Raw genomic sequence first — 18,367 nt, forward strand, 5'->3', positions numbered from 1 at the left:
TCTTCACTATTATTCTACAATGTAGAAAATAGTAAAAATAAAGAAAAACCCTTTTAAATGGTACCGTAAACGAACGTGTCTAATTGAACGTCTACCAGTCCAGGTTGCTGTGCTGTATCATCCTCCTCTCCTTTATCCCTGGCACGCAACTCCCATTTCACCCGGTTTCCCATCCCTCCTCCGCACAATAGATTCTTCTTTTATCCATTCCTTTTCCACTGAAGCCCAACACACTCAGTCCTATTAGGGGATTTTAAGGGTCAATGTCTGTTCAAGATTGTGCATTTCATGTTGCCATGATTCAAACTTTGTTAAGTGTCATAATGAAGCGTTGACTTTCAACTTGGCTTTCCAGGTCTTTTGCTTCACATTTGTTGAAGTGTTCCTGAACAGCATTAGTCACTAAGGTGAGAGAGTGACACAACTCTATACCTTCCCCGTGGTGGGAGTTTGTGCAAATGTGCACATTCTTTGTAAAACCAAGTCACTTTGTGTCTTGCGGGGGAGACTTTACTGAGAAAGACTGTGATGAATCAAAAGCTCTGATGCATTAATATTAATGAGTTAACAATTCCTGCCTTTGAGATTCATCAAAGGTTTTTCTTCAGTTTGTTGTGATGCAACCCATATAACAACCAACTGAGCTGCTGAAGGAGAGGCTCCTGAGCCAACTGGAAGACAACAACAATACCAACATATTTGCTTAAAATGGTTGAAATGTACTTGTATTGCTAGGAGGAACTTATATTGTATACGGACTCATATTTCCAGAGTCAGAGTATACCTGAGCTACGGCTCTTCCAGATAAGCACCACTTGCTTGATATTTACAATGCCATTTGGTGAGTTTAAATAGGTAGTGTTGTGTGTTGTATTGAAGTATCAACATTTCAAAACCATTTTATTGTGTGAGAACTACACTAAATATCTCGTCACCAGAACCACAGCACTGTGACACGGACATTGACCACCAGAAGAGACTGATATTGGCTCGATGTTCCGACCATGTCCTCCTACCGGGCTCTCGTGTGAAGGGCGCGCGGTGACACATCGTTTAAACAACAACGAGAGGCCGCGTTGGACTGCTGGGCGCAGCCTGATTGAAGGGCCCTCAGAGGACCTGGCGTGGGCCTGCTGATTCACCTGAGAGAGAGGAGGCGGAGGGAAGAGAGGAGGGAAGGAGGGAAAAGAGAGGAGCGAGGGGAGGGAGGGAGTGAAGAGAGAGTAGGGAGGAAGGGGAGGTATAGGCAGTAGGAAGGGTACGGAGGGGAAGGAGATGGTGTCAGACTGAGCACATGCTGACTCTCTACCTACTGACTCTCTACCTACTGACTCTCTACGTGCTGACTCTCTACTACGGACTCTCTACATGCTGACTCTCTACCTACTGACTCTCTACGTGTTGACTCTCTACCTACCATGTTTGACTCTCTATTACTGTTTTTTTTACCACACCGCGCCTGCATGCGCTTGTTATACCTCCCGTGCACATGCAGCATTGCCGGGGAAAAGTGGTGGTAGTGGTGTGCAGATGCTCGTGGGCGTCTATTTTAATAAATCCATTGAGAGTATACACCATCAAAAATAAATCCATTATTCATTAGTTTAGACAGGTCCTAAGAAACAGAAGACTAATAAGATGTATTTTCAAAAGAATAGAATAGCATATTTTGAGTATAATTAGGCCTATGTTACGGGTCTGTGCAGCCATGGCTGCCATCCAAATGAAATCAATAGTTCATTATTTTGTTCATTAACCGGACAAGACACACCTACCCAATCACATTCAACAGACATAGATTTTATAGTAAGAATATAATGGAATATAAAGTAATAAAATACAAATAATATTCTTGATTCAGGCTACATTATTCCATGCTACGTTTTTCTGATGAGTGATAGATGAGCAAACGAATAGATGAGCTATATCACCTCCACTTATTTGCCCAGACAGAAACCAATGAAACAAATAGCCTATAGAGATGGAGATTCAGTGAAATAAAACCACATTAAGTCACAGGCTTTTGGCCAGGAGTAGGCCTAGGCTACTAAGCGACTAGGAGTAAAATAATCAATTTGTTAAACTACATAATATGGCAAAATGTTGAAATAAATGAGACAACTAGACGAGATGCTCATGAGCAGCACTCACCTCAACCTAGCTAACACTTCACCAGCCTAAATGTAGCCTATAACCAATATCCAAATAGAGATTTAGTGAAACAGAAATCTGACATTGATTGACTTATCAAGAAGAGTCCCCACGCTTGTCTCAAAGCATCACGATGAGGCTATTCCAATCATATCATATCGGTGCTGATGTGATTATCATCTCGTTGACCACACGCAGGTAGGCTATTGCTTCAAATGTTTTACAAGGATTGGATGACTTTGGGAGTTTTAGTAAGCAACAATTTGATACATACGTTCAATTCGATTAGCCTACTTTATTCCAGTATTTTCCCTGTTCCATGTATCCACAGTAATTCCAGCCTGGTCTCATAGACTAGACGTAACAGAGTAAATGTAAATCCAGGACACTTAAATTAGTATATGTTAGGTTTGGTATGGTTACATAAGACAGATTGTGGGTTGTGGTTGGTTGGATGGATGGGTGTATAATGCGAATGTCTAGCAACCCAAAGGTTGGAAGTGGACCATCATGGAAGTGGACCATCATGGACCATCAAGGATCATTAGAATTTTAGCTGATCAGCAACTTTACAACTACTTACTACTTTTTAGCTACCTTGCAACTACTTAGCATGTTAGCCACATAGCCACCTAGCTACAATTCATAATGTATCATACGATTTGCAAATTCGCAACATATTGTACATTTTGAAAATCCGTAACACATAATACAAATTGTAATTCATACAAAATGGGTGATGGACATCCACAAATGAATACATACCATATGAAACATGACATAAAAAGACAGTAAAAAAAGAGCTAGAAAAAAATAGATTTACTACTAAAAGACCAAAATATATCACTTTTGCAACGAGCTGTCAAAATGAAGACCAGAATTTACATGTTTCACTATAACTAATCCAAAAACATCTGGTTTTCGATGAAACATTTTTTTTACTCATGAAAGTTACTCTTTAGGAGCAGAGTGTGTGCCAATGCCTCCTCAGCATTATGGTTTCATAACTAAGCTGTAGGCAAAACTTTACTCAAATGATTACTAGGTTTTTTGGAGGAATTAAAAGTTCCAGCTTTGATACCGGCAATACCTTTCAGATATAAAGGAAAGGCAGAAAAAAAGTTGGCGGTCTGGTAAAGTTGGTGGAAAAAGTATGAAAGGTACAACATTTGCCGTTTCTAAAAAGGATGTATTTGGGTATTTTTGGAGACTTTGTTCATGTTTAGCCATGGCCCCTATACTGCAGAACAAGCAATGAGGAAGTCTACTGCTGGTGCGGTAAGTTTCTCAAAACCAAATGAAATCGTAAAAAACAAGCTTCTGGACCCTTCTATGACGTCCCTTTTACATCAAAAATAGAGATTTGGTTCAAAAAAAGAAAAGTCAACCACTCCTTTAATATGACCTCCTCATGCGTTAAATCACAGGTCACAATAATATGATGCACATAATTAAGTTACTGTCTAATGAGTTGGTGTGCCTCTGTAATTGGCTATGGTAGACTTGGCAGACATTTCTTCTTGAGATAATATACATGCAGATGCTATGCTCCAAAATGATTAGTGAGGATTTTACATGTTACTATTTACTTTTTTACACAAAGCCTGCCTCTCTACTTGCTATGTAGACACTGACTTTGGGTTGGGGACCCTCAGGTGTAAGGCTCGGGTGTAAGGCTCAGGTGTAAGGCTCAGGTGTAAGGGTGAACAGAATGGATTGCATGGAGCAGGGAAAGACACTTGGCTGAGTAGCAGAGGAGGCCCATTAGCATTCTGATAATATACTGGTTGGAACATTTAACCCAAATCAGCTGTGAGTGAGTTTTATTTCTGACTTTAGATTTTAAAAAAGGCATCACACCAAAATGTGTATTAGTTATAGTAAAAACAAACTCAAGGCATCACACTATCCAAAAGTGTATTTATTGTGCGTCTACATGGAGACAAACTGCGCAGGTTTTCGTCCAGGGTCAGGTCCATGTTTGCCTAGATATTAACCTTACAGGTTAAAGTCCATGCAGCAAGAGTGCAAAATGAGACCACCCATTGGCATGGTGTCTGTGTCGATGTGTTAATCAATACTGTACATATGTTAAGTTGTAAATCCATCCACTGAACAGTGAACACCAATGATACTGTACAAAGTTCCACTGGTATGGTGTATTGGACATATCATTTTCTACAGCTTATGTAATTTGCTGTTTGACTGTTGTTGGGTAATACATGATTGGGAAACTGTTTTGTAAGGTTCATTGTAGTCTCACACTCTCCTTGTATATTGCCGTTGACCTGTGCTCAGTGTTGTTTAAGTTTTTATTTGAAATCCTCCCCGTTGGAAGATTTATACAGGGTTATAATAACTAAGTTTGCTGTGACTTTTCCCTCTGTAGTTTTTTTCAAACTCATATATCTTATAATTCTATTTCTGGTATATTCCGCAGCGTTGCTTAGCAACACCATTTTCAAAGTCCAGAACATATCTTTGCTTATACCTTACAATGGATACAGTACGGTACAGGAGGGCTGTACGGGGGGGAGATTGTCATACACTTATTAAAACGCTGGTACGGCAGCAAATATTATAGAAGTAAAGAACGAGGGGATATTTGTTTCATATCTCATCTGTCTAATGGTGGAACCACTGAAACATTACTCATTTATAATGACACATGTAGCTGCTACACAGCACTTGGGGTTTTGTGAAGCTTCCGCTCACACAAGAAAAGCCTGGACGATGGAGGAGGCTTGGCTTATCCAATCTCCGATGCGATCATGAACTTGATGAAGAGGGACAATGCCTTTGTACGACTTTAGGGCTGATACGGGCCTTCTCCGTCCCCGATTGAGCTCTACAGATTGTGCAGACAGTGAAGGGCTGTATTATTAAATAGAGGGGTAGAAATTACGAGGGGAAAAGGGGGTCTCCTCTTCCTCATTTGCCAATTTGGATTGCTCATTAATACCGCAGAAAGCCCTCCGCTCTCACACAGGAAGGTAGCATTTATTTGGCAAAGCGGCACTGTTATTTCACTGGCTGCCCTCCCCCTCACTTTCATTAGTGAGGAAAGTGGCTCGTGGCGATGTGACCTCTCTCTTTTCCCGAACCTCCTCCTTTGCACCATGCCCATCATCACCCCCTCCCACCCACACCCTCATTATACATTACCAGCACTGTTAACCATCAGCGTCTACAGTGCCTTCAGAAAGTATTCAACACCCTGAGTCAATACATGTTAGAATCACATATGACAGTGATTACACCTGTGATTCTTTCTGGGTTTGTCTCTAAGAGCTTTGCACACCTGGATTGTACATTATTATTTTAAACAATTCTTCAAGCTCTGTCAAGTTGGTTGTCTATCAGCCATTTTTAAGTCTTGTCATAGATTTTGAAGCCGATTTAAGTCAAACTGTAACTAGGCCATTCAGGAACATTCAATGCCGTCTTGGTAAGCAAATTCAGTGTATATTTGGTTTTAGGTTATTGCCCTGCTGAAAGGTGAATTTGTCTCCCAGTGTCTGTTGGAAAGCAGACTGAACCAGGTTTTTGCCTGTGCTTAGCTCTAGTCCGTTTATCTTTAATCCTAAAAAACTCCCCAGTCCTTGCCAATGAAAAACATTCCCATACCCAGGGCTCCCGAGTGGTGCAGCTGTCTATGGCACTGCCGCTCAGCGCTTGAGGTGTCACTACAGACACCCTGGTTCAAATCCAGGCTGTATCACAACCAGCTGTGATTTGGAGTCCCATAGTGTGGCGCACAATTGGCCCAGCGTCGTCCGGGTTTGGCCGGTGTAGGCTGTCATTGTAAATAAGAATTTGTTGTTGACTGACTTGCCTAGCTAAATAAAGGTAAAATGACATGACACAGCCATCACCATGCTTGCAAATATGAAGAGTGCTGTGCAAACGTAATGCTTTGTATTCAGGACATAAATGTAATTTCTTTGCCAAATTGTTTGCAGTTTTACTTGAGTGCCATACTGCAAATAACATGCATGTTTTGGAATATTTTTATTCTGTACAGGCTTTCTTCTTTTCACTCTGTCATTTAGGGTAGCATTGTGGAGTAACTACAATGTTGTTGATCCATCCTCAGTTTTCTCCTATCACAACCATTAAACTCTGTAGATTTTTTAAAGTCACCATTGGCATCACGGTGAAATCCCTGAGCTGGTGTATTGATTCACCATCCAACGTTTAATGAATAACTTCAACATGCTCGAAGGGATATTCAATGTCTGCTTCAGATTTTATTTTACCCATCTACCAATTGGTGCCCTTCACTTGCGAGGCATTGGAAAACCTCCCTGGTCTTTGTGGTTGAATCTGTTTGAAATTCACTGCTTGACTGAAGGACCTTACAGATAAGTGTATGTGTGGGGTGAAGAGATGAGGTAGTCATTCAAAAATCATGTTAAACACTATTATTGCACACAGGCAGAGTCCATGCATCTTATTATGCCACTTGTTAAACAAATACAATTTTCTCCTCCTTTTTAGGCTTGCCAACAAAGGGTTTGAATACTTATTGACTCAAAACATTTCAGCTTTTCATTTTTTATTAATTTGTAAACATTTCTAATAACATAATTCCACTTGGATATTATGGGATATTGTGTGTAGGCCAGTGACACATCTGAAAGTAATCCATTTTAAATTCAGGCTGCAACACAACAAAATGTGGAAAAAGTCAAGGGGTGTGAATACTTTCTGAAGGTACTGTACAATATTTTTTCCTTCCGTATCATCAACACTGGTATTAATGGTCCAATGTAGCTGTTTTTTTTAATCTACATTTCAAATCATTTCTGGGTAACAATACCTTACCGTGATCACTTTCAATTAAAATGGTCAAAAATAAACAAAAATTGCTTCTTAGCGAAAAGCTATTTCTCAAGCAAGAATTTTTCTAGGACTGTGTGGGTGTGGTCTAAGTGAGGGACCTAATTGAAGGAGCCTAATGGGAGGGATATGTGTCCTGAAACATAGATGTTATTGGTGGAGAGGTTTGAAACTCCCTTTGTTATTTGTCTATTAACTTAAACCGCCTGGTGACGTCGCCAGGCAGGCCAAAACGCCAACTTGAGAAAATGCTGAAATTTCAGGCCTTCTTTTCAAACATCTCTTAAGGAAAAAGGGTATTAATAATAATATAAGGGTATTATAACAGTATTATTCAGTATTTAGTCATTTATTAGGACCCCCATTAGCTGTTGTCAAAGCAGCAGCTACTCTTCCTGGGGTCCACACAAAACATGAAACATAATACAGAACATTAATAGACAAGAAGAGCTCAAGGACAGAACTACATACATTTGCTTTGCTCAGAGGTGTTGCTTTATCTGTTTTTTTAAACCAGGTTTGCTGTTCACTTGAGCAATCTGAGATGGGAGTTCTATGCAATCATGGCTCTATACATTACTATCTGGAGACTGTGTCAGCACTGTGTGTAAGTTTTTATTTTCATTTTTTATTTTTATTGGATGTTTTTATTGGACTGCCAGCCCCCCCCCCCCCCCCCCCCCCCCCCCCACAGTTCCTCAAGAGCTGCCCCTCAACCATCCGAGACCTCCCCCCCACAGCCTCAGAAAATAAATTAATGATAATAATGAAAAATACAAAAATCTGTTCCCCACCCCAAGACCCCCCCAATGCACCAACAACCAACAGAATGAACAAAAGAGAAAAAAAGAGAAAGACAAAGGAAAACAGAAAACAACAATGCAAAAATCAACAAAGACATCAAGGACAACAAAAATCATAACGGCAAGGCCAACTGAAAATGTTTGAGTGCATGTATGGCACTGTTTACCTGTGTGTGTGTCAGTGTGTGTGCACATGTTGTGCATTTGAATGAGAGTGTGTGTAAATGCATGTGTACAAACACCTGCACGGCATCAGCCTCAGGCAAACCGGCATTAGCTGTAAAAACACTGCCCCTTAGTGTCATTCAAACATACTTTTATTATGTTTTATTTTGACTTAATTTAAAAAAATACTTTTATCTTTAACCGTCATTCTACCCCCCGCCCAACAACTCCACTCCCACTTGTCTCCAATTCAACAGTACTATTTCTAGGGTCAATTTTAGATCGATGTTCTGCATTTTCAGACATTCCTGAACCTGAGACCAGAAACAGGCTACCCGAGGGCAATACCAAAATAAATGGTCTATTGATTCTGTATCCTCACAACAAAATCTGCAGAGCTTCGATGATTGAATGCCCCAAATATTCAACATTTTGTTGGTGGCAAGAATTCTATATAATAATTTTAACTGAAATGCACGAAGCCTTGCATCTTGCGTTGTTTTATATATCAACTCATACACCCTGTACCATGAAATCGGTACATCAAATATCTCTTCCCAACTATTTTGCAATCTGTATGGCACAGTTGTCAACATTCTGGTCCTCAAATGAAACTGGTATACTTTCCTATTTATGCTATTTTTATTCCTCCACCAGTTTTGCTCCTTTATATTGGGCAGACAGACCAGTTCCCTACCTCCGCCCGCTTCTTCCTGCCTCCTCCGTTTTTGGGGTTATGCTGTAATCAATTGGTTGTACTCTTGGATTGAGCAGACCTTCCCATACAATTCTGATAACTCCATGAAAGACATAATTCTACCGTTCCAATGTACAATATCATTTCAAAACAAAATTCAATTTTCAAACATCTTTCCCATAAATACAGGTATTTTATCAACCAGCACATTTGAGTCCAGCCATAATATTTGTTCTATCTTTTCAGGGGGATGAAATTGAAATAGTAGCCAGCTCTGCAATGCTTGTTTGAAAAAGAGAGATAATTTGAAGAAAGTATCATTTTCATTTAATCGAAAATGAGACATGGCAATCTGCACAAAGGCAAAAAGGCCATTTTTAAACAATGGATGAGCTTTTCTTAAAAGTAAAAAGTAAAACTTTTGAATGAGTGAAGCTTTTAGAGAGGTTTAGTGCTTTTATATTTAATAATCTCAACCCACCCAATTCATATTCATTATATAGATAGGCACACTTTATTTTGTCTGGTTTAGCAACCCAGATAAAGCGAAATATTTTTTGCTCATATTATTTGAAAAACAAATCATCAGGAGTAGGCAGCTCCGTAAGTAAGTGAGTAAACTGAGATATGACTAAGAGATAATCAGGGCAATTTTTCCATAAGTAGACAGGTATTTACCTCTCCATGTTCTCTATTGAAATTCATTGTGGAGAGCTCATTTATATCTTTTGTGATATGAATACCAAGTTTGTCTACTTCACTGTCAGCCCATTTTCTAGGTAAACTGCAGGGTAATGTGAAGTTGTATTTTTTAAAGATCCAATACGTAATATTGTACACTTATCATGATTAGGTTTTTGTCCAAAGAGTCCAGAAAAGTTATCTAGATCTTCAATGAGACATTGCAGGCATCTAGCTTGCGGACTTAATATAAAACCTGAGTCATTGGCATACATGGACACCTTTGTTTTTAAGCTGTGTGTAAGTTGACTATGCAAACTATTTGGAATTTTCAACACATTAATATTATAAAAAGAAGTGATGCAGTCAGTCTCTCTTCTACTTTTAGCCAAGAGAGACTGGCATGCATAGTATTCATATTAGCTCTCTGATTACAGTGAAGAGCAAGATGTGCTACTCTGTTCTGGGCCAGCTGCAGTTTTTCTCTGTCCTTTTTTGCAGCATCTGACCATGTGACCGGGCAATAATCAAGGTTAGATAAAACTACAGCCTTCAGGACTTGCTTTGTCGAGTGTGGTGTCAAAAAAGCAGAGCATTTCTTTATCACGGACAGACCTCTCCCGAATTTTACAACCATTTAATCAGTATGTTTTGACCATGACAGTTTACAATCCAAGGTAACACCAAGTCATTTAGACTCCGCAACTTTCTCAACAGCCACATAATTCATTATCAGATTCAGCTGAGGTCTAGAATGAGTCAGAGTGTTGAATAATCAGATGTACAGAGTTGCAGGTGTTATTGTGGTGTACAGTGAAAACCTTAGGCTTCGAGCTCCAATATGCAGGACAAAGTGAAATAAAATAATGAAAATGGTAATCACGAAACAAACGGATTATGAAAATGAGAGAAAAACACAAAGTAGAAACCATCTATCTGCAGATAACCAGCTCCATAGACAGTCCATCATCAGGCCACAGAGCTGCTGCTCCAGAGCCAGACCAGCTCCATAGACAGTCCATCATCAGACCAAAGAGCTGCTGCTCCAGAGCCAGACCAGCTCCATAGACAGTCCATCATCAGGCCAAAGAGCTGCTGCTCCAGAGCCAGACCAGCTCCATAGACAGTCCATCATCAGGCCACAGAGCTGCTGCACCAGAGCCAGACCAGCTCCATAGACAGTCCATCATCAGGCCACAGAGCTGCTGCTCCAGAGCCAGACCAGCTCCATAGACAGTCCATCATCAGACCAAAGAGCTGCTGCTCCAGAGCCAGACCAGCTCCATAGACAGTCCATCATCAGGCCAAAGAGCTGCTGCTCCAGAGCCAGACCAGCTCCATAGACAGTCCATCATCAGGCCACAGAGCTGCTGCACCAGAGCCAGACCAGCTCCATAGACAGTCCATCATCAGGCCACAGAGCTGCTGCTCCAGAGCCAGACCAGCTCCATAGACAGTCCATCATCAGGCCACAGAGCTGCTGCACCAGAGCCAGACCAGCTCCATAGACAGTCCATCATCAGGCCACAGAGCTGCTGCACCAGAGCCAGACCAGCTCTGGCCTGACAGTTTAATTATTACACAGTTCTGTACATTGTATTTGACATGGAACCTGACAAAGACCCATGTCTGGGAAAGAGACATACTGTATCCTGCATTATGAACCCGTCTGTGTTTGTTCGTTTCAGATCACCAGAAGCTGGACAGAGAGGCCAGGATCTGCCGACTGCTGAAGCACTCAAACATCGGTGAGTTCTTTCGTTTTGGAGGCCAGTCAGGTCATGCTGGCTTCCTCATCCTATTCTCACTCTTTCAGTATATCTCAGAAGCACTGTGATCCATTCAAACATTTTTTGGTTATTCTGTCTCATTGATTGGCTGACTCCACAATAGTTGTTTTCCAATGTATTACATGATATAAATGATTTCACACTACCTAACATGAAGTAGTTCAGACTGGGACACTTAAAAAAGATACGTCACTAAACTTGGATCAGATTCTTTTGGCAGCATAGTAAACTTGATTGCGTTGATGTCATCTGCTTCCATTGAGCAGAATCATGCGCCCAGTAAAAGTACGACAGCCATCCAGAGAGACAGACAGCTAGCTGACTGTTATGGTTCTTGTGCGTAAAACCGGGGAGCACCACTCTGTGACAGCCTGAGGCGTGGCACCGTCAGAGCCGGCTCAGGACCACAATGTGTAATTTACTGATTAACAGCCTGAGAAGCACTTTTCTACTTTTCTCAGACCCATACGTGTTTAATAATGCCTCCCACTCGCTGCCATGGACAAGATTGACTGTACAAGATCTCTCCATCACAGTTGACTCCCCGGTGTCCCCCTCCCAGAATGCAAAGAACCTTGGCATGAGCCTGGACAACACCCTGTTGTTCTCTGCAAACGTCAAAGCAGTGACTCATTCCCGCGGAGTACAACCTTTTCTCTCACAGGACGCGGCGGAGGTCCCAATCCAGGCTCTTGTCATCTCCCGTCTGGACTCCTGCAAATCTCTGTTGGCTGGGCTCCCCGCTTGCGCTATCAAACCCCTGCAACTTATCTACAACGCCGCAGCCCGCCTGGTGTTCAACCTTCCCAAGTTCTCCCATGTAACCCCGCTCCTCCGCACACTCCACTGGCTTCCAGTTGACGCTCGCATCCACTACAAGACCATGGTGCTGCCTTCAGGCTACGTTCCAACCCTACACCCCAAGCGAGCCCTCCGTTCTGCCACGTCTGGTCTCTTGGCTGTCCCAGCCCTTACGGGGGTCAGGTCCTGCTCAGCCCAGTCCTAGCTCTTCTCTGTCCTGGTACCCCAATGGTGGAACGAGGTTCCTCCTGATGCTAGGACAGCATAGTCCCTACCCATCTCACCGAAAACGTCTGAAACCCCACCTCTTCAAAAATAATCTTAAATAAGACATCTCAGTCTTATCCACCCCCCATACAAAAAAAGCGTTCACTTTTATTTTTCTACGAGCACTGACTTTGCTGATAGCCACTTTATTGAGGAAAAGTGTACTTACTATGACTGTGAAATGTGGTTGTCTCACCTAGCTATTTTAAGATGAATACATTCTTTGTAAGTTGCTCTGAATAAGAATGTCTGCTAGATTACTACATTGTAAATATAACTGCATTATTAATCTAAAGATGTTTTCAACCGTTTGAAGTGTGAGAGAGAGAGAGAGAGAGAGAGAGAGAGAGAGAGAGAGAGAGAGAGAGAGAGAGAGAGAGAGAGAGAGAGAGAGAGGGAATGAGAGAGGAAGAGAGGGAGCACGACTTGACTGTACTGTACAGCATGTCTAACCGAGTGGTCAGAGAGAGAATCAATACGAGTGTGGCCTGTGGATGCCCTCCGATAAGGCTGTGTGCTGTTTTGTGATCTGTCAGGGATAGAGGAGAGAGAGGGGGGGGGAAGCTGAAACATCCAGCCTTCTATCAACATAAAACTGAATTCCTCCTGCTCCCAAACAGACAGACTGGGAGGAAAGGAATACATTATCTGCTGTCACCTCGCTGAAGATTTGCCCCTGAGGCCGTGTATGCATTTTATAGCCCTTGTGGGAAATTTGCCTGCCACAGACTGCAGCTCAATAGAATAAAGATCATCAGCGTCAAGCTCTCCCCTGATAATGTAGTCAAGTTCCCGGGTTCCGTACAGTACAGGCTCTGACGTGAGCTAGCTGCCTTTTTCTGAATCAGCTGGATGGATTGAGACACACTGCCCTCACCCTGTGCTCTCCATCCCTGAGCCTAACCGACCATCACAGGCTATTAAAGAACTGGCCCACATCCAGCGTTTGTCATGTGCTCCTACATCCACCATGCTGGTTGAGACGGTGCAGAGCAGCGGTTAAAACCTCCCAATTGACTTTGCAGCCTTCAGATTGACTCGTTTTGTTTATCGGCACATTCTTTACATGGCAGCCTTCCGCTGCCGAAACCGGGGGCGGTTATCCGTCAAAAGAGCCAAAGTCCGCCCACATAGATCCAAGAGAGGAGAGAACCAACGTGTTGGATGAATTGGCTCTGATACTCATAATTCAGGCTCATCACGCCAAGGGCTAGGGGCCAGGTTTGGTACGTTTGGTTCTCAATAGAAGATGCCTGTTTTTTTTGCAAGTTGTGTGATTCCCGGGAATGGATTTTTGCAGAAGACCCACTCAAACCCATTACGACAGCGGTTTGGAGATATCCTAAAGGCTCATGCTTATCGTGCTTGGTGGATTGACAGCAGTCCCTACCTATACGATGATGTTGCCACACATGAAGGCATTGTGTTCTGCTAGGGATAATTGGCGTATCAGCGTAGAGGCTCTCAACCGTGCAATAAAGCTTTCCTCAGTGTGTTGTCATATTGCTCTGTGGGAGAGACAAAGTACTTTAACCATCCCATCCCTATTCAGCTAGAATTCCTTCTTGAAATGCGGTGGTAAATGCTGTCCCTTGACTTTGGCGCCACGTAAAAACAATTTCAAATGACAAAAACATGTCAAAGCATACCTTTTCTGTTTTGTTTAGCTGTCATTTAATACGAAGACATATGTACGTCCGTTGTACTGCAAAACATCTATTTGTATGCATTGTAGAAACTACAGGGGGCTAGCAAATTGGCTTGTCCCACTGGATGTGTCGAGGTGTAGTGAAATGTTTTTGGGGATTTAGAGAAATCTGTTATTTTGAATGCTAGACAGTAAACAAAAGTATTTAATATATTATATAGATCAATAAAAACAAAGGCTATTCAAATATAGAATGAAATATATCACTTTTGTCAGTTATTTTTAAAGGACTGATGACCGTAGAGTTCTAGAAAATGTACCCAGCATTTCTCATTGGTGTTACTACTTCTAGTGATGGCACAATGTTATCATAAAAATATATATAAAATGCCACCGTAGGGCCTCCCGGGTGGCGCAGTGGTCTAGGGCACTGCATCGCAGCGCTAGCTGTGCCACCAGAGTCTCTGGGTTCGCGCCCAGGCTCTGTCGCAGCCGGCCGCGACCGGGGGGTCCGTGGGGCGACGCACAATTGGCCTAGCGTCGTCCGGGTTAGGGAGGGTTTGGCCGGTAGGGATATCCTTGTCTCATCGCGCTCCAGCAACTCCTGTGGCGGGCCGGGCGCAGTGCGCGCTAACCAAGGGGGGCGGGTGCACGGTGTTTCCTCCGACACATTGGTGCGGCTGGCTTCCGGGTTGGAGGCGCGCTGTGTTAAGAAGCAGTGCGGCTTGGTTGGGTTGTGCTTCGGAGGACGCATGACTTTCGACCTTCGTCTCTCCCGAGCCTGTACGGGAGTTGTAGCGATGAGACAAGATAGTAATTACTAGCGATTGGATACCACGAAAATTGGGGAGAAAAGGGGGTAAAAAAAAATAAAAATAAAAATAAAATGCCACCGTAATTCAAGAGCGACCCAAACACATCTATATTCAGATAGCCTAACAACAGCCTGGACAAGTGATCGGTAAAGGGAAGGTTCTTAAAGAGGCTGACATCAAAGATTTCCACAAAGAGCTCTCAGGAAATACACCGTTTGGGACAACCTAGTCACAACCCATAACAGAGGGAAGAGTGTTCTCTCTGCTGATATGGAAAGCCCTGCCAAGGGAACCAAAAGCAGACAGCGACAGGCCAAAAGCACCACCACCGATCGCTAAGTAACACCAGATCGGCCTTTTCCTCTGCTAAAACCCTCTTTGTGAACCAAACAGCAGTTCAGGATCACAAGGCTATCAAAACCGACGAGGACATTTAGAATGTCACTACTTCCATGACTTCTTTTAAAAGTTCCCTCTCTATACCTCCGTTTGGTATAGGATTTCTGCAGTTTTTAGGAAATAAGACATACTTTAAGTGTAGACAAAAACTACAAGCAAAACCCAGTAAAAGGAAGTGGGGGGTGTTGTTTAGCAATGTTGACAGTGGCGAATGCAAATCAAAGTATTTTCAGGCAACGTTAAGCGGAATGAACTGAGATTGCTGTTTCAGGCTTATGCAATGGTGAGACGGTTGCTATGTGTCGGTGTTGGCAGGTGAAGGTATCTAAACTGCAGTCGTCCACCTTGTTCCCCTTTCTATCTCGGCACCCACACACAAACGCACGCGTGTCCTCTCCATCTCTCTCTCTCTCTCTCAGTGCATACACGCCCACACACATGCACACAGAGCAGCATAACACTGCCTGCTGGGGGAGGGGAGGAGTGTGGTGGGTACTGGTGGGTAGAAGAGAGAGAGAGAGATTCTCTCCATCGTGGAGATAACATAAGGAGAGCAACAGGACACCAGAAGCACTATCTAAGCTTGACTAAAGTAATTCATGAACAGTATGTACCACATCACTTCAGTCAGGCCTACCTATAATCAAAACCTGGATATTCTCAAAAAAAGTATGTGAACAGCTGCTCCTCGAACGTCTCATTCCAAAATCATGGGCATTAGGGACTTGCTTCCATTCAGCCACAAGAGCGTTGGTGATGTCTGGCACTGATGTTGGGCGATTAGGCCTCGCTCGCAGTCAGCATTCCAATTCATCCCAAGGGTGTTCGATGGGATTGAGGTCAAGTTCTTCCACACCGATCTCGACAAACCATTTCTATATGGACCTTGCTTTGTGCACGGGTCATTGTCATGCTGAAACAGGAAAGGGCCTTCCCCAAACTGTTGCCACAAAGTTGGAAGCACAGAGTCATCTAGAATGTCATTGTATGCTGTAGCGTTAAGATTTCCCTTCACTGGAACTAAGGTGCCTAGCCCGTACCATGAAAAACAGCCCCAGACCATTATTCCTCCTCCGCCAAACTTTTCAGCTGACAGTATGCATTCAGGCAGGTACTGTACCGTTCTCCTGGCATCCGCCAAACCCAGGTTCGTCCGTCTGACTGCCAGATGGTGAAGCGTGATTCATCCCTCCAAAGAATGCATTTCCACGGCTCCAGAGTCCAATAGTGGCGAGCTTTATACCACTTTAGCCAACGCTTGCCATTACGCATAGTGATCTTTGGCTTGGGTCTGGCTGCTTGGCCATGGAAACCCATTTCATGAAGCTCCCGACGAACAGTTATTGTGCCGACGTTGCTCCCAGAGGCCGTTTGGAACTCGGTGAGTATAGCAACGCGAGGACAGACGATTGTTAGGCGCTACGCGCTTCAGCAATCGACGATCCCGTTCTGTGAGCTTGTGTGGCCTACCACTTCGCGGCTGAGCCGTTGTTGCTCCTAGATGTTTCCACTTAACAATAACAGCACTTACAGTTGACCCGGGGCAGCTCTAGCAGGGCAGAATTTTGACGAACTTACTTGTTGGAAAGGGGGCATCCTATGACGGTGCCACATTGAAAGTCCCTGAGTTCTTCAGTATAGGCCATTCTACTGCCAATGTTTGTCTATGGAGATTGCATGGCGGTGTGCTCGATTTTACACACCTGTCAGCAATGTCTGTTGCTGAAATAGCCGAATTGACAAATTTGAAGGGGTGTCAATGTAACGGATGTGAAATGGCTAGCTAGTTAGCGGGTACGCGCTAGTAGCGTTTCAATCAGTTACGTCACTTGCCCTGAAACCTAGAAGTAGGGTTGCACCTTGCTCTGCAAGGGCCGTGGCCTTTGTGGAGCGATGGGTAACGATGCTTCGTGGGTGTCAGTTGTTGATGTGTGCAGAGGGTCCCTGGTTCGCGCCCGTGTCGGGGCGAGGGGACGGTTTAAAGTTATACTGTTACATCAACGTACTTTTGGCCATATAGTGTATTTTAGGGAATGTGAGACACTGTGATTTGACATATGCAGTGGACTGGGTGATTGAGATGTGTGATTTAGACATTTGAAGGTTATTGACTATGCATTCTAGGTGTGCAATATTAGCGCTTTCAATTCTTGCATACGTTTACTTCTTTTCTCTCTTTTCTCCATCCAGTGCGTCTCCATGACAGCATCTCAGAGGAGGGGCATCACTACCTGATCTTTGACCTGTGAGTAATGCACTGCTGTGAATGTATCTACTGCGTCATTCCGTCTGCTTTCACACACACACAGTGGGGATGATTGACAGTAATGACACAGCGATGTTTCTAGTTTGGGTGGTAGCCTGATGTGAGTCTTGATGTGTGTCCTACTCACACTTAGCAGAGCAGTCCGTATAAGACGGAACCACAGTGAATCACTATCTGCCGTTAATATAAGTAGAGGTCCTGAATTCAATGAGCTCCTTAGTAAGCTATACAGTATAGGCTGTGGTTTGGATCGAACTGCTAGTTATGGCTAAAGAGCTATGTAGTGTTGAGTGTACTCTGTTTGAGTGCACCATAATAGTTCTGTGAAAGTCACCATTATAAGCATTTTAAACACTCAAATGATGTAATACCTTTCAATGCCTTTCAAAGAACTGTTGATTTCAGTCTGCAAAACAGTGATTAGTCCCCTGGAGGCGTTGGATGCTGTTCATTACATAAACTGGACATTTTAATATTGGTAAAGTCTTACTGTGTTGTAACTTTAAGAGAACTCTTCTTGCATCTGTTACGAGGTGTCTTCTTTTACCTGCCTCTTCCCTGTTAATGTCTCTGAATGAAAAACAGCTTTGTAAGTGTGAGACAGTGAGCAGCAGGACAAAGTGTTGCATGAGAAGATCTTGATGACAATGCAAGTTATTCTTAACTGATTTGAAACAGCAGGCTATTGTTAAGAAGCAGTCCCATGAGCACAACTCCATACAATAGATTCTCTTTGCTTATTGTGCCCTATCATTTGCTATAAGGCCCAGTGCAGCCCCCAGTGTTTTATATTTCCACACTATGAGGTTGGAATAATAATGTGAAATTGTGAAAATTATGATAATGCCCTTTTTAGTGTAAGAGCTGTTTGAAGTTTCAGCCTGTTGTGGTGGGATGGAGTTTTGGTCTGCCTGGTGACATCCCCATGCTGTGAATTTGTTAATAGACCAATAAGAAACAGTTCCAAACCTCTCCGCCAATAACAGCTAGTTTTCAGTTTCCCCCTCCTGACTCGGACCACTCCCAGACAGTCCAAGCAAAA

General features: G+C 43.0%; 1 protein-coding gene across 5 annotated transcripts in view; it reads left to right on the forward strand.

The window, feature by feature from the left end:
• Positions 1-18,367, forward strand: part of LOC120056652 (calcium/calmodulin-dependent protein kinase type II subunit alpha) — a 68,574-nt gene that overhangs the window by 15,569 nt on the left and 34,638 nt on the right. For all 5 annotated transcript variants that reach the window (XM_039004860.1, XM_039004862.1, XM_039004861.1 and 2 more), the window contains exons 3-4: positions 11,028-11,087; positions 17,250-17,304. In XM_039004860.1, the coding sequence (XP_038860788.1) occupies positions 11,028-11,087; positions 17,250-17,304 (115 nt within the window). The remainder of the gene's footprint in view (positions 1-11,027; positions 11,088-17,249; positions 17,305-18,367) is intronic.

The sequence above is a fragment of the Salvelinus namaycush genome, chromosome 12, assembly GCF_016432855.1.
Source record: "Salvelinus namaycush isolate Seneca chromosome 12, SaNama_1.0, whole genome shotgun sequence".
NCBI classification, from domain to species: Eukaryota; Metazoa; Chordata; class Actinopteri; order Salmoniformes; family Salmonidae; genus Salvelinus; species Salvelinus namaycush.